This window comes from Urocampus carinirostris, chromosome 15 (assembly GCF_059441175.1).
Source record: "Urocampus carinirostris isolate Australia breed hairy pipefish chromosome 15, RoL_Ucar_1.0, whole genome shotgun sequence".
NCBI lineage: Eukaryota > Metazoa > Chordata > Actinopteri > Syngnathiformes > Syngnathidae > Urocampus > Urocampus carinirostris.
Genome location: NC_142363.1, coordinates 22,529,136 through 22,552,307, shown reverse-complemented (window position 1 = coordinate 22,552,307; position 23,172 = coordinate 22,529,136). Strand labels below are relative to the sequence as shown.

At 41.5% G+C, this 23,172-nt stretch overlaps 1 protein-coding gene across 2 annotated transcripts in view; it reads left to right on the top strand.

Annotated features, from left to right (window-relative positions):
- Positions 1–23,172, top strand: part of diras1b (DIRAS family, GTP-binding RAS-like 1b) — a 34,855-nt gene that overhangs the window by 4,387 nt on the left and 7,296 nt on the right. The window contains exons 1-2 of one of the 2 annotated variants that reach the window (XM_088353743.1): positions 11,502–11,668; positions 22,557–22,905. In XM_088353743.1, the coding sequence (XP_088209869.1) occupies positions 22,597–22,905 (309 nt within the window). In that variant the 5' untranslated portion in view covers positions 11,502–11,668; positions 22,557–22,596. Of the gene's footprint in view, positions 1–11,501; positions 11,669–22,556; positions 22,906–23,172 lie in introns of those variants that run through there. The other variant, XM_088353742.1, reaches the window with a different exon arrangement.

The following is a 23,172-nucleotide window of genomic DNA, read 5'->3' as shown; positions in this document are numbered from 1 at the left end:
TGACACGATTACCCATTGCCCTCACCTGTGCCTGCTCGTTTGGCGCCAGCTGTTGCTCGTTGCCTGATTGGTTCCCCTCTCATTTAAACTCAGTGCTCCCATTCACTCCTTGACAGTCCGTCAATGAACCTCTGCACTTGCAAAGCAAGCATTTTGACCCTGTCCGGTATCTTGCTCGTGCATCCTGTATCCGGTGTCGATCCCGTCTGTCCCGTCCTCACCTGTATTCTGCTCATCATGCTTGTGTATCCTGTATCCGGTATCGATCCCGTCTGTCCCGCCCTCACCTGTATTCTGCTCATCATGCTGTCCGGTATCCTGCTTGTGTATCCTGTATCCGGTATCAATCCCGTCTGTCCCGTCCTGTCCGGTATCCTGCTTGTGTATCCTGTATCCGGTATCGATCCCGTCTGTCCCGTCCTGTCCTGTCCTGTATGCAGTATTGATCCCATCTGTCCCGTCCTGTCCGGTATCCTGCTTGTGTATCCTGTATCCGGTATTGATCCCATCTGTCCTGTCCTGTTCGGTATTCTGCTTGTGTATCCTGTATCCGGTATCGAACCCATCTGTCCCGTCCTGTCCGGTATCCTGCTTGTGTATTCTGTATCTGGTATCGATCCCGTCTGTCCTGTCCCGTCCTGTCCTGTATCCAGTATTGATCACATCTGTCCCGTCCTTTCCGGTATCCTGCTTGTGTATCCTGTATCCGGCATCGAACTCATCTGTCCCGTCCTGTCCGGTATCCTGCTTGTGTATCCTGTATCCGGTATTGATCCAGTCTGTCCCGTCACGTCCTGTCCGGTATCCAGTATCGATCCCGTCTGTCCCGTCCTGTCCGGTATCTTGCTCGTGTGTCCTGTATCGATCCCGTCCTAACCTGTATCTTGCTAGTGTATCCGGGATCCGGTATCAATTTCGTCGTGTACAGTATCTTTCTCGTGCAACCTGTATCCGGTATTGGTCTTGTCCGGTATTCGGTTTCGATCCCGTACGTCCCGTCCGGGATCCTGCTTGTGTATCCGGGATCTGGTATCGATCTCGTTCGTCCCGTCCTGTCTGGTATCCTGCTCGCCTGCCCCTGGCTTCCTGTTTTACCGCGCCTGACTTCTCTGCCCCGCTTCTTCTGCCCAGCGATCGCCGAATCGTTGGCGTTTGTGTTACCGCGCATGACTGCCCCGCTTCCGTAACTAAAGCTTGGTGTGAAAACGCTACGCGTTTGGGTCTACCGTCTATTCAGGTTCTGACAGAGGTTTTGAGTTTTTCTTTGACGGCATGCTATTTTAAGATCAGGGTGTCATCGTAACCTGTGCAGTCCTTTGGGACATTTTGTGATTAAGGACGATACAAATAAATGTGACTTCCTATCTCATCTCATCAGCTGCACCGCTTATCCTCAGTAGGGTCGTGGGGGTGCTGGAGCCCATCCCAGCAATCATCGGGCAGTGGGCAGGGGACACCCTGAACTGGTTGCCAGCCAATCGCAGGGCACACAGGGACAGACAACTCACTCGCTCAGTCACACCTAGGGACAATTTGAACTGGCCAATTCACCTGAGATGCATGTCTTTGGAATGTGGGAGGAAACCGGAGTGCCCGGAGGAAAACCCACGCAAGCACGGGCAGAACATACAAACTCCGCACAGTAAGGCTGGATTTGAACCCACGCAGGAGGTTCCCACGACCTCAGAACTGTGCCGCACATGCGCTAACCACTGCGCCGCCGTGCTGCCCATAAATGTGACTTGACCTATTTTAATAGCATTTTTTTAATGTAATTTAAAAACAAAATGTAATCTATTATATAAGAAAACATACCCCAAATAAGCGAATGGGGTAAGATTTTTTTATGAAGTGTAGATTACCTTCTCTTGTCTATCTGTGCACGCCATTGGTTTCATGGTGTATTTAGCCAAATGTGACATAGGGTCAAAGAATCCAAGCTAAGTACGATTTGACATGTTGAAGTACCCCCATGCGTATGAAATTGGGCTATACAATTAAATGGGACTTGACTTGAATCTATTTACAATATTAAGATGTTTTGCATTTGGTACCTTTTAATATATATACACACCGTCCTTATACATGCCAACCTTTTGAAACTAATAAGCGGTAGATTTTATTGAGCAATATTTTTCAGCTTTCAAAATATATAAAAAAAAAACAGTAAACAGGTGCTTGTTTAAAACCTGAAGTGACAATATTTGTCAGGACCAGAACAAAGACAGGACCCACTTGCGTCCGTTTCTCTTAGTTTATTTGGAAGAAGGGAAAGGATAATACACACGATCCGTAGATTGCTGGTTGCGTGGAGAAGGTTGCTCAGCTAGGAAGTGGTGTTTCCATGGTGAGCGAAGGCAGTGTCGAAAAAAACAGATCTGTGGCCGGGACGAGGGAGCAAAAATCATAGTCAAGTTCAGAAAATGGGTCGGAGCCGGGAAACAGAAGGGAATCAGAAGAGGAGAGAGTCAAGGTCGAAAAACTTGCCTATCGTTAGTTGAGGTTTGCAGACGGACTGACAACCGGTGACAGAAAGACGGGGGGTTTAAAAGGTGACAGGCAGCCAATCAGCGTCTGAGGCAGTTGGCGCCAAAGGAGCAGGCTCAGGTGCCCCGCATCAGTAATCATGACAATTTTACCAAAACAGAAATCTAATGTGATCGTCGGAGCGGTTCACGCACAAAGACTTCAAAATCAAGCAACCATAGCCAAAAATACTACTCTGGAGTCAAGATTTTTTGTTGTTTCGATTTGAAAAAGCAGTATATTTCTTTTTTAAAACCGGTAGATATATTTAAGGGGCAAAAAGAGGTAGTCTAACGCGTAAAGTATGCGGACTAAAGAAGCTTTTTTTTTTCCAAATTTGCCCAAAAAAGCAGAAAATGCTTTCTAATTTTCAAGAGACACTGTGTAATATTTAATCACTAGAAGTCATTGCAGGGCAGCATGGTGGCGCAGTGGTTAGCGCGTATGCGGCACAGTTCTGAGGTCATGAAATCAAACGTTCCTGTTTGGAGTTTGCATGTTCTCACCATGCTTGCGTGGGTTAACTCCGGGCACTTCGGTTTCCTCCCACATTCCAAAAACATGCATTTCAGGTTAATTGGTCGGTTCAAATTGTCCCTAGGTGTTAATGAGCGAGCAAATTGTCTGTCCCTGTGTGCCCTGCGATTGGCTGGCAACCATTATTATTTTTGGATGCAGTAAGGGAGGAAACCAAATACAAAATAAAAAAGATTGCTTCGTATTAGGCTAGGTGACTGTTTGTCGTAGCGGGTTTTCGCATTAGCAGCTTACAGCAAATGGTGCACGGGCTTGCCCGGGTCAGGCTAATACGCTACGCTAATACTCACAACGACACATTAATTACAACTTACGCTTACATGCAGTCACGTTGGATGCTGACTCTTCCTGTTTGTTGACCGGAGATTATCCTGTATTTCTACTAACTTTAAAACACATGATTACACAGTGAAGCAATTTTTACGTGTTAACTAGCCATCAAGTTGTGATATTCGTGATTAACTGGTAAACTTCCTTTGGGGTTTGCGTAGAAAATATGGTTTGTTAAAAAAAAAAAAACTACAAGAAACACAAGGTTACTGGAGTACAGTATGTTCCTAATTTCAAGAGGATTCTCCAATTCCATGGCCACACCAAAGAAGTGGAAGATGGAAAATAAAAGGTGAACAAGATGGAGGGAGAAGGGGAAAGAGGAAGTTATGGGATTTCGCCTGACTCGGGAAATCAAAGAAAGCACCCCAAAATATAAAAATAGCTTAAAAAATGTTGAACAGTAAAAATACAATTAGTGAATCCATTCACCCACAGTGGTTGTCAAGAACCAGAACCGGATCAGGACCCAAACGCGTGACGTTCTCACACAAGCCTTTTATATTAAGGGAAATGGGGAGTCATGCACGTTAGGCAGCGGTCTGGCGTGGAAAGACAGGAAGCCAGAGACCAACGAGATCAATTCCAATTGCCCGAGCAGATATCGGACGGATGGGGTCGATACCGGATAGGACGGGACAGACAGGATTGATAATGAAACAGGATATCGAAATAAACAGGACAAACTAGACGGGAACGAAAACTGGAGAGAATAATAAACAGGACAAAAATAGGAGGCAACGAAACAGTAAACCAATATTTAAGAGGACAAAATAAACGGGAACAATACCGGACAGGAAATACCAACAGGAAAACAGGACCGAGTCAGAACCCACGTCTTGCGGGGCAGATGTTCGTTGACGGACTGACAAAGGAAAAATGAGAGCACTGAGCTTAAAAAGACGGAAAGCCAATCTGTCAATGAGCCGCAGCTGCCGCCACACGGGCAGGGCCAATTGGGCGCCATGGCAACCGTGACAGTGGTGGCTATAGACGTAGATTTGTGAAACCGAAAATATTTGAGCGAAAAATATATTGAAAAATAAATAAAAAAGCTAAATAGTTAATGAATAAAGAAGTTTAAAATTGGACCATTAAAGAAAACAATTTGGCAAAACTATCCATCCATCCATTATCTGCCACCGGAGTGTCCAGAGGAAATCCATGCAAGCACGGGGAGAACATGCAAACTTCACATAGAAGTATTTGATCCCATGACATCAGAACTGTGCCATGGACACGTTAACCACTCATCCACCGTGCTGCCTTTGGCAAAACTAAATATTTAAAAAAGTTTCTTGAAATACAAACGGTGCATTTGAAAAAGTAAGAACTTGCCAAATCATTTTGTCCGTAAAATTGGGTATAAAGAAGTTAAAAATTGTGGATTATAATTAAAACAGACTGAAAATCAATAAAGAAAATGTGTGGATAATTAAAGGGACAGTGTGTATGATTTGGTGCCTCCCAAGGATAAAAACATAATTCATTAGAGAATTTGTTTTAAAAAACACTCGTAGGTCGAGAAATTTAATTAATTTCACATAACATACACCTCACCAAGGGGGAGCTGACATATTAGTCCACCATCTTGCTGCTACGGGTACCCAAAATCCTCAGAAAGGGCCAAGTCAAGTCAAGTCATGTTTATTTGTGACGCCCTTAATCACAAAGAGTCTCAAAGGGCTGCACAGACCACAGATGATTGCAAACTACATACAACTATTACACATACCCTAATCTAAAACCTACATGAGGGCACGGAAAAACTCAAAAACCTCAGCATGAGGAAAATGAAGAAACCTTGAGAAGGGACCGCACATGATGCAATCCCCCTTCCAGGCCAATAAACAGAAAGGTAAATGGATCATTTCGGTCACTTTGCACTACACAATACGGATACACACTGCCCCTTTAATGAAAAACAATGCTTCAAAACATTGACATAGAATCATAAAATGTCTTTATTGTTTTGTGATTTTTACATTGGCTTAAAATAGTAGTTGGATGGTGTCCATTGCTTGAATGTGGCCTTTGATCTTCACCCAAATTGCCAACAGGAAATTATACCACTATAATTAAGAGACTAAAAATAATTGCTCTCAGGCACTCCAGAAACGACTGTTTGTATACAAACCTTATAAATAAAGTTTCGTAATCTGTGCAGCTACACAGTTTGTGGTTCCTATAGACAAACCTTAAGTCTTTGGAAGTGGGTCAATGCAGACCGACTGAAGAGGTTAAGCTCCTTGATTAGTGACTAAGCCCAGACCGCAGTACTACAATCTGATCTAATGCGCACGCCCACAATTGTTTGAGCAAAGCGTGGCTCGTGGGTCACATGCGGTCCGCTTGGATTTTAAACCCGGCCTGATCGGAATTTATCTAGTGGTATTTTTTTTGTAGGGCTACTACGAATTACAAACGAATTAAATTGACACAATGTAGATCAATTGTTTTCTTATTATAAACTGCAGATTATGGTTTGTGTTAAATTCCGAATGGAACACTTGGAGCTAGCATGATTCAAGGAAAGCTAATTTGAAAGTACAGTGCAACCTCGGTTCTCGACCATAATCCGTTCCAGAACCCTGTTCGAAAAACGATTTGGTCGATCACGGAAAATCGTTTTTCCCATTAAAAGTAATGTAAAATCGTTTTAATCCGTTCCAACACCCTGAATGTTTAGCAAGAACGTAAACATGAAGCTAACCAAGGCTAATCGTACGTTCGCGTTAGCGTAATCTTCCGTACGAAAGATTACGCTAACATGAAAGTGTAAAAATAAAAAAAGGATTATGAATAGGATTTCTTACCTTTGTGGTGGACGGTGGGGAGAGAAAAATCATCAAAAGTTTTTCAACCTCTTCCAAAACTTGCGGCAGTTGCTTGCTTATAGCGCTAACTTCCTTAGCCGCATCGCTCGATTTCACAGCCTCCTTATTCTTTACTATCGTACTGATAGTAGATTTAGCCATGCTGTATTCACTAGCAAGATCGGAAATTCGTACACCTCTTTCATATTTAGCTATTATGTCTTTCTTAAAGGCAATATTTGGACCAACAACTTGTTTTTTTTTCACTTGTCCTGCGTGCACCGACCTTCTTTGGAAGCATAATTAGGGGCTAAAACACCCGTACGCCGCTCAGCATCGCACCCTAGCGTACCGGCGTTCAAACTCCGATTTTTTGACCGAACCGCGAAGCAAGAATTTCTTGAAATTTTTGGTCGAACAACGATTTTTCCGAACTGAGAGGCGTTCGAAAACCAAGGTTCCACTGTAGCTTGTTTACAAAAGCAGTCAGTTTTGTTGAGCTGGTGATTTAGTCACTAGATATTTCTGACTAGGTATTCCAAAATGTATATTTGACACAGACATAATTTAGCTAGTTGGATTGTTCGTTACCATGCTTCTGTCATAAAGCAGAAAAAGAGACCGGACCCAGTAGCGTTCGTTTACTCAGTTTTATTGATAAAGAAGGAGAGCAGGGCTTGGTTCCACGATCCGATGGTTGACGGACAAGGGTAGCAGGTGGCTGGAAACGCGGAAGTGGCACTTCCGTGTCGAACGAGAATAATCGTAGACTTGCAGGAATACTGGTCGTTAGCCAGGACGGGAGAGCAAGGGCGGTATTGAGTTCAGAAACGAGGTCGGCAACAGATGTCAGGCAGGGCAAAACAGGTCGGAGGTCGGGATGGCAGAACAGGGCAGAATCGGGTCCAGAAAGAGGTCGGCAACAGGTATCAAGCAGAGGAAAACAGGGCAGGAAAAATATCTGAAAGTCTGAGCTAGCCTAGCTGGGAGCATCGGTTTGCAATGATCTGACGGCATCCTCTTGAAAGCCGGGGGTTTAAAAGGAGTCTCTTAGCCAATCAGCTCTCAGGGCTGTTGGCGCCAATTGGGGAGTCACAGGTGCCTTGAATCGGCAATCATGACAGCTTCCTAGTTTTTTTAGATGTTGTTCATTAATGACTGTAGCACTCCGAACCATAGGTTATCAGAAAGTGTGTTATGATCTTTCTACATTTGTCTGTTTGGTTTCCTGTTAACTGACTAGTTTAGTATTTAGTTTGCTTACTTTCGCAGATTTGTTTCTTAGTAAGGCGCCCCATTATATTGTTTGTCATTTGAATGGGTTATTTACTTGCCACAGGAGTTAGTTAGTTAGTTAGTTAGCTGCTTGGTTGGTTGTTGTCCTTTTGTGTTGAAACAGTGTTGTGCTGGTGTCATTGTTCAGGGTAAGGGTTGTTTTAGTTGGTTAGGTAGTCAGTGTGTAAGCTGGTTCACTAGTTTGTTTGGTTGATGTGCTTTTCACATGTTAGTTATTGTGTTGGTCACAAGGTTTGTGTTTTAGTTAGTTTGTTTGTTATGTTTGTGTTCCATTAATCACTCTGTCGGTCGGTTAATTGTTTGGTGGCTGGTCGGTTGGATGTTCGGTTAGCTGGTCGGTTGGGTAGTCAGTTGGGTGGCAGGTCGGTCGGTCGGTCGGTTAGTTGCTCGGTTAATCGATTGATGCCTTGATCTATTTAGTTGTCTTGAGTTGTATTAAAATGGGTTGCAAGTGAGTTGTTAATAAGATGTTGACTACTCTTGTTTATTAGTTGGTCATTGGTTAATGGTTGGACGTGTTTAGTAGGAAATGGTTTGTTGTTTTGTTTGTTGGTTGACTTATAGGTTGGTGTTTGTTAGATAGTTTGAATAGTTAGACTGCTGGTTTGTTAATGTCATGGTTAAGTGTTTGCTTGCGCTGTTTGTGGCACATTTGTCAAGATATTTGGTCCACCCGTCAGTGTGTAGATACATGGTTGTGTTGTTGATTGGTTATTGTGATGGTTTACTCCTGGGTTGGTTTTGGGTTTACTTTGATCTTTTGTGGCATGTGTGTCGATAAGGGAGGTGGTTTGCTGGTTAGTTTGTAGATAAATAGTTTGGTTTGTCTTTTTGATTGATTGTTTTGTTGCTGGATAGACTCTTGATAGGTTTCTTGTTATTCAAGCATTATGATCTAGTTAGTTGGTTCATTTTGTTGGACTGCCCACACATAAATGTGTGATCGCTTTGCACGAGGGGCGAGTGCAGCACTGCGGCGGCGTGACGGTGACGAAAACGTTGGCTGTAGTGAGTCACGAGGAGGGGATAAAAAAAAAGAATCTCACATTCCTCCCACGGCGTGCTGGGAAAGAGGCTGCAGTTGCACACATTGGTGCATTTGCGATGGCGGGTGATGCGAGCGCCACTAAATCTGTTAATCCCCTTCGGCCAGCGCAGCTCTAATAGGCGAGCTCTCATATTGTACATATCTGCCGCATTCCAATATCCCCCGATTAAAAGTCGGATACCTCCGTGCGGCGCAGTGATTTTAATCACGCTCTTGATCTGCCGGGCCGGCCTTTGTCTTTCATGTTTGATGCTAATGCGCAGCGTGTCGAGTGGCTCTCGCCGGGCAAATTATGTGCATATTTAGATACGCCGGAAGGTGACATTTCCTCACCAGCTGGGAAAGTAAGGAGGCGGATAGATGGATGGATGGATGGATGTATAGATGGATGCATGGAGCAGATTAAGTTTTTGGCAATTTTTGCGCCAAAACTATCTGCGAATAAAGCACCACCACACAAGATGCATTTTCCACACTATACGGTGCACAGGATTATAAAGCGCACCCCCAAAAATAGTCTTTTATCATTTGTTTTTATTATATAAGGCGCGCTGGACTATAAGGCGCATTGAATTGAAACTCCAGTGAGAGCTACAGTATTTAGTTTCCGGGTTTTATACTCATTCGGCATGTATTATGTGTATTATGTTCCATGTTTGATCGGTTGAAAGATGTCGCTGACCAAACTCGCAAAACATTGTATGAAACGGGACTTAAACCATGGTCACGGTGGTAAAAACACTGAAACCTAACCACTACATCACAAGTGATACAGATGACAAAGGAAAAGGCATTCAATTTTATCCTATTATTACGATGCCGAATGTTACAGAATAACAGGCCCGACTGGCATTTATGTTCTGTTCTTCTTTTTTATTTTTTTTGTAGTACAGTCCATCCTGCTTTGAACTTCCCCATAACTTAACCCCCAACCTGCCTGGTGTGTTCTTTGGTCTTTCATAATGCTGTCTGTTCTCCAGTGTCTGCTTTCACAGGCCTCTGAGCCCATCACAGAGCAGGTGCATTTAAACTGAGACTCTGTTGGTCAATGTTAGTCATTTAGGTCAACATTGGATCATTCAGGAGTCATCAGGGAACTTCTGGAATCAGTTAGCTGAGCTAAAAACAGGGGGCAACTTTTTTGGGTATACCTAGTTTTTTTCGTTGTAAAGATAAAATGAAATATTTAAATAATTTGGTTGCACTTCATGGTTATGTCTCAAATGTTATTGATTCTTAGAAAATATTTTCAGTATTTTAGCTTTTTGGGGTTTGAAGCCTGACATGTGACAAAATAACAAAAGTTATTGGGGGAGCAATACTTTCGCTAGGCACAGTATCTTTTCAAACAAAATGTCTTTTTTCTCCATTTTCTAACACCTTTTTTGGCAACACTTGTAAAATTTGCATGATAATGAGATACAATTGAATGCCTTTTTACGTGTTATTTGTATCACTAGTGGTCTAATGCCTAATTGTTGGCGCTTTTACAACCGTAACCAGGGTTCAATTCCCGCTCCAAAAATTGCTTTGTGATTATGGTCAACAATGTTTTTCAATTGATTTATCTTAGCACGAGTGTTCATATGGGTGCTTGAAAACCTTGAAAATGCTTGAATTGTAATATATATATTTTTTTTTAAAGTAAAAAGTGCTTTACTTTTGGGTGAAGTGTTTGTAAATGCTTGAAATTGTTACTATGTTTCACAACAAGTTTCCTTAAAATAACTTGGACAATGCTCTCGGGTGGATTCGCTTTGTAAATGCATTTCTTCTTTCCTCGAGATTTACGGAAGTTGGCATTTGTTTGTATCGCATTTTCATATGAAGTGTCATCTCCCCTTACTGGTCACGCCCTAATGGATAGATGCATGATACACCTAAACAGGGAACCTTGAAATTTTTAGTATACAGATCAATTTTGGACATTTTTTATGGACCACGTTTCCTAGTGGTAAATTGTAATAGGAAAACCTTCCTGCAACTGAAAATGTTTGATTCATAAGGCTGTCATTTTTACCTAACATCTATATGGGGAAAGATTCATCTCAAAAATATTTAGATCCGCAAATATAGTAACAATTTAAACAAGATTTAAAATTCATTTGTCTTAAAAAATGCACGTAAGATTAAAACTTGCATGTAAAAAAAATATATATTCATGTCTCTGCAAAATACATGATGTACACCCGAGTTCTTCTTTGAATGGTACTGGAGAAATTGAAAACTTAGCTTTGAAAGTATTTAAAGAAGTCTTGAATTCGGGCATGAAAAAGGTGTTTGAACCCTGTAGTGAAATACGATAGTATACTGTGAAACCTCGTGTAATAAAGCACACGTTTTTGCAACATTCATTGCAGCCTGGTCATCCTGGTAGAGGGATTACCTCATGTGTGGTCCCTTCTCAAGGTTTCTTCATTATCCTCATGCTGAGATTTTGAGTTTTTCCTTGCCCTCATGAGGATTTCAGATCAGGGGATGGTGTGATAGTAGTCTGTAGTTTGCTATATATGCTGTCTTGTGATTAAGGGTTATACAAATAAACATGACTTGACTTGACGTATACATACTGTACGCATTACCAATCGTATCTCCCGTTTTTTTTCGCGGGATATAAAAAACATCAGGTCTTAAGCCACATTTTCAAATATCTGGCCGATTTAGGGTTTTCAGGTACGCCTTCTTGTAGCATTAATCCATTAAAAAAGACCCACGCAGGCTTTTTCGAGTGGAGGACGGCGGAGAGGGGGAAGCGGTCGGGTTGCCAAGGCGAAAAAAACAGTCAGGCTCTCATGTGTGTGTCACCTGCATGTGTGGACGGCTAATTTTAGCTGCATGAAAAAGGAGGCGATGGTGGAGAGGTTAGGCGGGGGGGTTGGTGTTGATGAGCGGTGTTGTCACGGAGCTAGCTCTAGAGAAGAAGCGAAAGCGAGGGAGGGAAGAAGGGAGGATGGGATCTAGACAGACGGACGGATGAGACCCCGTGCACGGGCCTGGGCTTATTGATCACGCAGCATCATCCACTGCAGGAGTGGGCGAGGAGGGGGGAGGCATCCCAGACGCATCAATTCAAAGCCACCGCCGACCGTTCAGGAGATAAGCACCATGCTTGCGGGTTAGTCACTACCTTTCTTTCTATTTGTATTTCTAAATAGGGAAAACCGATCCGTCAAAGGATATTTTGTATTTATGTATTCTATTTCTTTTACTTTATTATTGTTTTATTTTCAACACAAGGATACTGCTGGAAGTGTGAATTTATCTATCTATCTATCCATCTATCTATCTATCTATCTATCTATCTATCTATCTATCTATTAGTTCATCTAATTGGTTTTGCAACAAATTAATTGTCTATGTTTGTTGTACAGTTGTAGTATATTTATTGTAGTATTTTTGTCGTATTTCCTTTTTCATTTCAAAATTAAAGCAAAATAACATAACATGTTAGGTCTCTGTTTTCAACCACTCTATTTTGAGTTGTGTAGTATTTCCGTGGTATTTTATGGTATCTTTGTAGTATTTCTGTAGTAATATTTCTGAAGTAATATTGTATTACTGTAGCAGTATTTTATTTGTTTAATTACTTTCGAAATTAAAGCAAAATAACATATTGTGTCCCTGTCTTAAAACACAAAACATTACATTTCCTTTTGTAGTATACTCGTAGTATTTCTGAAGTATTATTGTACTTTTTGTAGTAGCATTGTTGTAGTATTTTATAGTATTCATTTTTTCTTATAAAATTAAAGCAAAATAAGATAACATATTAGGTCCCTGTTTTCAAGCACTCTATTTTGAGTGTGTAGTATTTCCATTGTATTTTATGATATCTTTGTAGTATTTCTGTTGTAATATTTCTGGAGTAATATCGTATTACTGTAGGAGTATTTAAGTAGTGTTTCTGTAATAATCTTTTTTTTACTTTCGAAATTAAAGCAAAAAAAATATTGTGTCCCTTGTCTTCAAACACAAAACGTTAAATTTCATTTTGTAGTATACTCGTAGTCTTTCTGAAGTATTATTGTACTTTTTGCAGTAGCATTGTTGTAGTATTTTGTAGTATTTCCCTTTTTTCCTTAAAATTAAAGCAAAATAACATAACAAACTAGGTCATTGTTTTAGCACTAAATTCTATGTTTAGTTTTGTAGTATTACTTGTATTTCTGTAGTGTTTTTCTAATATTACTGTAGTAGTATTTCTGGAATATTTTGAAGTATTTCTATAGTAGTACTGCTGTAGTATTACTGTAGTAATATTTCTGAAGTATTATAGTATTACTGTTGCGGTATTTTAGTATTGTTTCTGTAGTATATCATTTTTATTTTCAAAATTAAAGCAAAATAACCGTCTTCGAGCACAAAATGTTGTATTTTGTTTTATAGTACATCTGTAGCATTTCTGTAGTCTTGTTGTACTGGTATTTCTGTGGTAGTATTGTTGAAGTATTTCCGTTGTGTTTTGTAGTATTCATTTTTTCTTATTAAAATTAAAGCAAAATAACATAACATACTAGGTCCTAGTTTTTACCACTAAATACTATATTTACTTTTATAGTATTACTAGTATTTATATTATTTCTGTCGCATTTCTTTTTTTTCTTTTCAAAATTAAAGTAAAATGATATTCTGTCCCTGTCTTTGAGCACTCAATTTTATATTTATTGCAGGCATTTCTTTAGTATTACTCAGACATGGGGACTTGAGACTTAGTGACTTGGACTCGAGTCGACTCGAGTCGCTGTTTTTATGACTTGTGACTTGACTTGGACTTGGCAATCTAAGACTCGGGACTTGACTTGTGACTTGACTTGCCCAAGAAAAAAATACTTGGGACTTACTTGGGACTTGAAGGTGAAGACTTGAGACTTACTTGAGACTTGCACATGTGTGACTTGGTCCCATGTCTGGTATTACTGTAATAGTATTTTCAGTATATCTGTTGTAGTATTTCTGTAAAGGTATTTTTTAATTACAGTATCATTACTCTAGTATTGTTTTGTAGTATTTTTAGAGTCGTGTTATTGTAGTATTTCTTCAGTATTCTTATACTGTTCCTGTAGTATTTTATAGTATTACTGTCATTGTATTTTTGTTGTATTTCCGTAGTATACCTTTTTTTCCTTAAAAGTAAAGCAACACGATATATTAGGTACTTGCTTTTAAGTAAGTTTGTAGTATATTTGTAGCATTTCTGTAATCTTATTGTAGTAGAATTTTGGTTCTATTTCTGTAGTAATATTTTTGTTATATTTCATGGCGATAAGCACGCTTCTTTATACTTGTATTTCTAAACAGAAAAAACGATCTTAAGGATAAAGCACTTCTCCTTTTACTTACTGTAATTTCGTCTGCATTGTATTTCAATCCAATTATATCTAAAGAAAAATATTTCAAGTCAAGTCAAGTCAAGTCAAATTTATTTATATAGCCCTTAATCACAAAAATGTCTCAAAGGACTGCACAGGATTACAGTTACAAAATTACACAATTACCTGATCTTAAACCAGCATGCGGGCAAGGAAAACTCAAAAACCTCAGTGTGAGGAGAAAAGAGAAACCTTGAGAAAGGACCTCACATGTGGTAATCCCCCTTCCAGGATTGACCAGGGTGAATTACAATTAGCATTACTGTACACATAATAGTAAACATAAGGTAAGATGTTGAAAATGTCCGGAAAGTGCATGACATCAACGACGCCCCCAGCCTGCAAACCAGTCCAGAAAGTCTATGACGGCCACGACGCTGCCTCCCGTCTCTGCCAGCCGGTAAATGCAGGGGTTGACATGCTGCAGGTCAGACGCCGGTCCGCTGACCCATCCCAAATCATCCTTCTCCTTCGTATCAGCCAGGCAGGCGTCGGAAAAAGACAGGACAAAACAGAATATGAGGTGGGCATCAATCATATGCTTTGGAATAGAAGTGTGTCTAAAGCCTCGATTTAAAAACTTCCGTTGAGGTTGCAGATCTTATCTCCAGAGACAGGGCGTTCCATAACACCGGGGCCCGGATGGAGAACGCTCTCGAGCCCGCAGACTTCTTGGCTCTCGGAGTCACAAGTAGACCGGCATTTTCCGGGCGCAGACTCCGTGCAGGAACATAGGGGGAAATCAAATCAGAGAGATAAGAGGGTGCAAGTCCATGCAAACATTTATATGTTAATAAGAGAACCTTAAAGTCACATCTTAAGTGGACTGAGAGCCAGTGCAAGTTGGCCAATACAGGAGTAATATGCTCAAACTTTTTGGTCTTAGTCAAAAGTCTAGCTGCCGCATTCTGAACCAGCTGCAAACTTTTAATGCTAGACATCGGGAGACCAGAAAGCAATACATTACAGTAATCAAGCCGAGAAGTAATAAACGCATGAATTAAAATCTCTGCATCTGATTGGGACAGCATCGAACGAATCTTCGCAATATTACGGAGGTGGTAGAAAGCTGTTCTAGTAATATTTTTCACGTGTAACTGAAACGACAGATTAGGATCAAATATAACACCTAGATTTTTGACCGAGTCACTATGGGTGATATTACATTTGTCTAGGTTCAGGGTAGTGTTTGAAAACAACTGACGACAGTGAGCTGGACCAATAATCAACATTTCAGTTTTTTCTGGGTTAAGGCGTAAAAAATTATTTGACATCCATCTTTGAATCTCAGTAAGGCAAGCCTCCAGATTTCTAAAACTTAAATGTCCAGTTTTTTCCAGTGGCACATACAGTTGAGTGTCATCTGCATAGCAATGGAAACTAATATTATACTTGCGGATAATGTCACCAAGCGGGAACATATAAATACTAAAAAGAAGGGGGCCAAGTACAGAGCCTTGAGGAACACCACAAGGGACATTAGATTGTTTAGAGGTCAGATTGCCATAGTTAACACATTGCATCCTGTCTGACAGGTAGGACCTAAACCACGAGAGTACAGTTCCTGAGATACCAATGCGTTCTAGACGAACCAATAATATGTTGTGGTCGACCGTATCAAAAGCAGCGCTGAGATCCAGCAGCAGTAACATTGATGAGGCACCAGAATCTATTGTTAAAAGGAGATCATTGGTTACTTTAGCAAGGGCTGTCTCAGTAGAATGATTTGCCCTAAATGCTGACTGGACAGTTTCAAAAAGGTTATTTTCTGACATGAAGTCATTTAGCTGCTGTGCAACGACCTTTTCAAGTACTTTCGCAAAAAATGGCAGATTTGACACTGGCCTATAATTACCTAGGCTTTCTGGGTCAAGGTTAGGTCGCTTAAGCGTGGGTTTAATGACGGCAGACTTGAAGGCTACAGGAACAATACCCGAGGATAGCGATATATTAATAATATTTAAAACTGATTGTCCTAAGATCCCAAACAGATCCTTCACCAGTGAAGCTGGAAACGGATCAAGCAGGCACGTAGTTTGTTTGGCCCTACTGACCATCTGTGTTAGATTATCAAGGGACAAATCATTGAAACTGGAGAATGTTTCTGAACAACCGCTGACACAGTCCATACCTAGCACCTCCGCATCTTTAATATAGGAGGAGGAAACAGAGCGTTCTTTTAAAATTTCATTCCTGATTAGTTGAATCTTTTTATTAAAAAATTCCATAATGTCATTAGCAGAATAAGTGCAACCATTTGGGTTAAGTTGTTGTCTGGTAAGTTTCGCAACTGTGTCAAACAAAAATTTCGGATTATTTCAGTTGAGTGGATGATAGAAAACTGCGATTAGTATTTTTCCTTTGAAGTAAATGTATTCCATTTTTGCTAAAATATAAATGAAAGTACAGATTTTACGTTTTTTGAAAGTTGAAAATTGAAGATTAACAACAGGGTTAGGATCTGGCACTGTCACGGTTGCCATGGCGCCCAATTGGCCCCGCCCGTGTGGCGCCAGCTGCGGCTTGTTGACAGATTGGCTTTCCGTCTATTTAAGCTCAGTGCTCTTACTCTTCCATTGTCAGTCCGTCAACGAACCTCTGCCCCGCAAGACGTGGGTTTTGACTCGGTCCTGTTTCCTGTTGGTATTTTCTGTCCGGTATTGTTATCGTTTATTTTGTCCTGTTTAATATCGATTTCCAGTTTTGTTCCCGTCTAGTTTGTCCTGTTTAATTTCGATATCCTGTTTTGATATCTATCCTGTCTGTCCCGTTGTTTAATATCGGTATCCAGTTTCGTTCCTGTCTAGTTTGTCCAGTTTTTTTTCGATATCCTGTTTTGATATCCATCCTGTCTGACCCGTCCTATTTGGTATCGACCCCATCTGTCCGATATCTGCTCGGGCAATTGGTATCGATCTCGTCGGCCTCTGGCTTCCTATCATTCCACGCCAGACTGCTGCCTAACGTGCACGACTCCCCATTTCCCGTAAAATAAAAGGCTTGTGTGAGAAACGTCACGGATTTGGGTCCTGATCCTGTTCCGGTTCATGACAGACACACCACTTTCCTTCAGAGGGTGCCGACCGGGTGTGGAGCGAGACACACCTGAGCCCAATTGCCACACACCTTTCTCTTTAAAAGGACTGGTTGGACAACATACTGGGTCGGGTCATCGTTGCCATAACCAACCTCTTTTTTTTAGTTTATCCTGGTTGTTATGTACACCCTGTTTGCCACTACTATGTGGGGTTTGTTTTTTTTGTTTCTAGTTCAAACAGTTTTGATGATTTTGACCATGTGTTTGTTTCTTACTTTGTTCCATGCACCTGTAGTTCCGGTTTGGTCGTTAAATCGTGTTTGGATTACGTCAGGTTTGATTTTTGGACATCTTGTTGTTTCGTGAACCCTTGTTTGATGGTTAAATGGTTCCTTGCATTTTCATATCTGTTTTTTTTACTGGTTTCCTACTGTCAGGTTTTGTTTGGACATTTCGTTGTTTTGTGACCATTTGTTTGTTATGTTGTACCTCCTTTTGTTATTAAATAAAATCCCTCTTCCAAACACTCCTGCCTCAGTTCCTGCTTCCCCCTCTTAGGAGTACCCAATCAAAACCCAACAGACAGAGCGATAGGAAAATATAAAATTATTCATCCGATTGTATTGGAAAAGATTTGTTAGCTTTTCTGTAAGTTTAAGAGGAAAAACGCTTGTCTTGGAATCAAGAGGTTGTAGGTTCGATTCCCAGCTCCCCTGTGTTATATGTCCTTGGGCAAGACACTAAATCTAATGCCCCTGATAAGCAGGTAGTTGCCTTGCATGGCTATCGGTATGTTAGCGCTTTGGGAGGTCTTCATTGACTTGAAAGCGCTATATAAATGCAGATCATTCGTATCTAGTTCACTAGACTATATGTATTGTTGATGAGTTTGATGAGTGCTTCTCTCGAAATTGTCTTTCTGGTCACAAAAAATGACATGGCGGGCCACAGTTGGCTCGTGGGCCATGAGTTTAACACATGTGGTCTACTGACTCTGCCGAAGTTGCTATCAGTTAAAGCAGGGGTCTCTAATGTGGTGCCCGTGGGCACCAGGTGGTCCCATTAGAAAACCTGAGTAGCCCGAGAGCAGGTTCGGAAAACAGCTCACCAGTGATGGTTCATTGGGATTTTCTAGTAAATTTTATTTCAAACTGAAATTATGTTTTATTGAATTCTATCTATCTATCTATTTAGCTATTTAGCTATTTAGCTATTTAGCTGACTAGCTACCAACCAAAGCCAAATACCACTAGTGGGAGGTTGCTAGAGTCAAGAACACACTTACATTTACCAACTATTCATTCTCCTCCGTTCTTCCCAACCTGACACCAAGCATTAAGCCCACAGCATAACAAGGAGTGAGTTGCTGTGCTATGCAACACTTCACCAGCAGAGAGGCCTGACAGCATTCACCGGTTTACCCCCTCCGCATCATAAGCGTCAATACCAGCCATTATTAACTATCCTTTGCCATTCCCGAGCACATACTCTTGCATTCATTAAATCAACCGACCTTACATCCCTGAGCATGTTTCACCCCATTCAACCATCCATGTTTGGGCTTTCCTCTCATTCTATTTCCCACCACTTCAGCACTACAATTTAGTCAAATAGCCTTCATCCATTCTTTCCATTCGTCCAAACCATTTCAGAACATTTTCATCAACCTTTCTCAGCAAGCTCATTCACCACACCAGTTCTTCACCTTACTTCCTTATTCCTTCACCTATCCCAGCGTGTCATTTCACCCACACTACGCAAGAATGAAAGCTAATACGCTTATTTACTCTCAAACCCCACGCCTTTGAGCCATGCATCACCGTTGATACCACTGCACCTTCAAACAATCTTCGCTTAGCATCCATTCCCAGATCTTTAGATTTAAACAATCCGTTCAGCACACCCATTGCCTTGCACCCTTCACACACCCTCTTCTTCACATCCTCATCCAAACCTCCACCTGTTGCCACATACAAACCCAAAAACTTAAAACCATCTACCTCTTGCAACTTTACACCTTTCAACAAAATCTCGATATCTCCATATCATAAGTTGTCATTTTAGAAATGTATAGCAACAGTGGAGAAGGCTGTCCAGAGTTGCGTCCTCTTTGGTGAAGGGATCCGTGAACCGTGATTTCAAAATGGTAGCACTTAGCGCCAATCAGTAACAAAAAGTAGCTCTCGGTTTCAAAAGGTTCGGTGTGTCATGATTACTGATTTGACTCAGCTGTGTCCTCTCATTTTACGCCAACTGCCGCGGGTTCTGATTGGCTCCCTGTCAGTATTTGAACCCACTCCTGTCTGTCCGTCTGCGAACATCAGTGTATACTTGGCAAGCCTTTTTCGACCCTGACTCCCACCTGTCCCGTTTTTGCTCTCGTTTGTCTCTGGCTACAACCCGTTTTGATTCTGTTCTCCCGTCCCGGTTTACGACCCGTTTCTGACCCCGACCACGTTTTTGCTCTCCTGTCCCAGCTATCGACCTGTTTTCTGTCCTTGACTCCGCCATTGCTCGCTACGGAAGATCCACTTCCGTGTTCGGATCACAGACTGAGTACGAGAGCGACTTGCTTCCTGCGCCTCGCGAATGCCGGATTGTAGGCGCGATAAAACTTGTGGGAAACGTAACGCAATTGGGTTCTGGTCCTGACACCCTGAGTTAAAGGAAAATGAAAACATCAACCTTATTTCTTCTTGATTCCTGCTTCGACTCCCTGGTTGTACAAAATAGGCAATCGTCCATTTCGCCAACACGTGCAAGCCGCCATAATGCGAGCGCCCGTCCCGATGCATTATTTATGCAGCGGTTGGAAGCAAGGCTTTAAGGTCCCATAATAGGCTGCTTCTCTAAGCGGCCGTGGTAATGAAACACCAGACTGGCGTCAATACTTACTGCATTTCTGTCACTATTGACGGAGAGCCTTCGTCATTCGGGGCCTCAAAAGTGGGGATGAGGGGAGGGAAAGTTAGGGGGCCACATGGACGGGTCATGCATGTGCAACACGAAGTGGCTTGTGACGCGTTTGCCTGCACTGCCGCTGCCTGCTGGCGATCTAATTAGATTCGGCACTATAGAAGCTTTGACGTGGGTCGTTTTTCTTTCCGGTCTGTTTTTTTTCTTCCACCGCTACAGGAAGTCAAGTAAAAGACATGACGTCCGTTCAATGCACTTGTATGTTTTTCGAAATGGTAATCACGATGATGGTGTGCGGTGTACTCGTTAACACTGTTCAAGTTGTGGTAGAAAAAAGCAGAATGACTCTTTAGATTATTTGCAGGGTTGGGTAGGGTTACTTTAACTTGATTACTTTCATTTACTTTTGGATGACACCAATACCAAATATGCTAATAAAAGACAAAAGAAACTAAATATGAATACAATTACTAAATTTTGTGCAGGCTTGGGGAGTAACGTAATACATGGAACTGCAAAAATGTTGGCAAGCTGTTTGGATTTATTTTCATTTTGTTTCTGTCGCATTTCATGTTAGTTTTGCCGGAGATCAAAGAGATCAAAGCCAGGAGAGAAAGATTACCACGTGTTGTGAGTCATCATTTTATTCATATTTAGTTTCTTTTGTATGGGCAGCACGGCGGCGCAGTGGTTAGCGCGTGTGTGGCACAGTTCTGAGGTCTTGGGAACCTCCTGTGAGGGTTCAAGTCTACCGGACTTCCTGTGCGGAGTTTGTATGTTCTCCCCGTGCTTGCGTGGGTTTCCTCCGGGCATTCCGGTTTCCTCCCACATTCCAAAAACATGCATTTCAGGTGGATTGGCCGGTCCAAATTGTCCCTAGGTGTGAATGAGCGAGCGAGTTGTCTGTCCCTGTGTGCCCTGCGATTGGCTGGCAACCAGTTCAGGGTGTCCCCTGCCCACTGCCCGATGATTGCTGGAATGGGCTCCAGCACCCCCGCGACCCTACTGAGGATAAGCGGTGCAGCTAATGAGATGAGATGAGATTAGTTTCTTTTGTCTTTTATTAGCATATTTGGTATTGGAGTAATCCAAAAGTAATCGAAAGTAATCAAGTTAAAGTAACCCTACCCAACCCTGGCTATGCAACACTTCATCAGCAGAGGCCTGACAACATTCACCGGTTTACCCCCTCCGCATCATAAGCGTCAATACCAGTCATTCTTAACTATCCTTTGCCATTCCCGAGCACACACTCTTGCATTCATGAATTCAACCGACCTTACATCCCTGAGCACGTTTCACCCCATCCAACCAACCATATTTGGGCCTTTCCTCTCATTCTAATCCTTGGTTGGCATCACTTGGCTTTCTTTAGGTGCTACTTGCTTTTGTGTGTGTGTGTTATTTAGTTCGTTAAGGATTTCAATCAATCGGATGTCATTGTTTTACTTCAAGTGGGTTGATTTGTTACTTGATTGCTTGCTGTTTGTTTTTGCATACTAAATGGTATTTTTTTTTAGTTTCTTTAACAATGGGTTAGTTGGTTGGAAGGTCATTGTGTTGGTTGGTTCATGTTTCTGCGGATGTTAATTACTTGGTTCGTTAGTGTTTAATGTGTATTGATTGGTTAATTTGGTGATCATAGTTAGGGAGCTGTTAATGGTTAGCTAGTTAGCTTTGATGCAGATGTTTTAGTAAATTGGTTAGCTAGTTTGGTTCATCAATATGTCGTTTGGATGTTGGTTATTGTGTAACGTTTATGTTTTACTTAGTTTGTTGGTTTCTTATTATGTTTGAGTTCTCCCCATCAGTCAGTCAGTCAATCTCGTAATTTTTAGTTAGTTAATTAGTTAGTTTGACAAGTAGTTCAGTCGTCATTCATTTTGTCGCCCCAATTTGATATTCACTTAAATGAGTTATTTAGTTAGTCCGTTAGTTAGTTAGTTAGTTAGTTAGTTAGTTAGTTAGTTAGTTAGTTAGTTGTATAGATGTCTGATTCAGTCTTCATTCTTTTAGTCATCCAATTTTTCAATTCACGTAAAAGGTTTAATTAGTCACCCCATGGGTTGCCCAGTTATCAAGCTAGTTAGTTAGTTAGTTCGTTTTCAGGTTCCTACGTTATTCATTTAGCCATCCAATTTCGTTATTCACCTTAATGGATTGATTATTAACCCTAGGGGTTGCTTAGTTAATAAGTTAGTTAGATTTCTGGTTCTTTTGTCATTTATTTTGCCGTCCAATGTTGCTATTAACTGTTTTTTTATTCACCACAAGGGTTGATTTATTAATTAGTTATATGACAGGTTAGGTCGTCACCTCATTCTGAAATTGATGAGTGTGCTTTTAACATGTATTGGTTTGTTGTTGGTTTCTAGGTTGGTGTTTTAGATGGTTTGTTTTGTCTTTAATTTGGTTAGCTAGTCAATGTATTTGTTAATTTATGAAGTGGTTGGTTTATATCAGTATGTGTGTTTAGGATTTGGTAGATACTCTATTTTTTGCTGGTAAATAGATGTGAAAGAAGACAGAACATAAGACATGGATGTAAGTGAGTAAATAAATAAGTTAAGTAAGAAAGTAAGTTGGTAAGTACGGAAGGGAGGCGGAAGGGAATAGGGGGAGATCAGTAGTAAGGAAGGCCCTTGACAGCGATAAAAAGCAAGCACCCCATCTTTTCTCAGGTGTGACCGTTTCTGAAGGCTGAAAGGCGGGGTAGCCAGAATGCCGGAGCAAAGCAACGACTACCGCGTGGTAGTGTTCGGGGCCGGCGGTGTCGGGAAGAGCTCCCTGGTGCTGCGCTTTGTCAAGGGCACCTTCCGGGACACTTACATCCCCACCGTGGAGGACACGTACCGCCAAGTCATCAGCTGCGACAAGAGCGTTTGCACGCTGCAGATCACCGACACTACCGGGAGCCACCAGTTCCCGGCCATGCAGCGTCTCTCTATCTCCAAGGGACACGCCTTCATCCTGGTCTACTCCATCACCAGCAAGCAGTCGCTGGAGGAGCTTAAGCCCATCTACCAACAGGTGAGGTTTTTTGTTTGTCCATTTGTACTAAAATCGCATGCCTACCCTTCATTTTATTTTGCCAAGGGAGAAAAATAACAACACTTAAAAAACACTTGGGAAAAAAATAACTAAAATGTTATAATTCGGGGGCGATGGACCCATGTGGGGGAAGCAGGAACTGGAGGCAAGGGTGCTCGAAAAGCTGGATGGTATTTATTAACGGAAAGAGGTACAAAGTGACAAACAAACAAAACCAGAAATAAAGACCAAAACCGGAAATAGAAA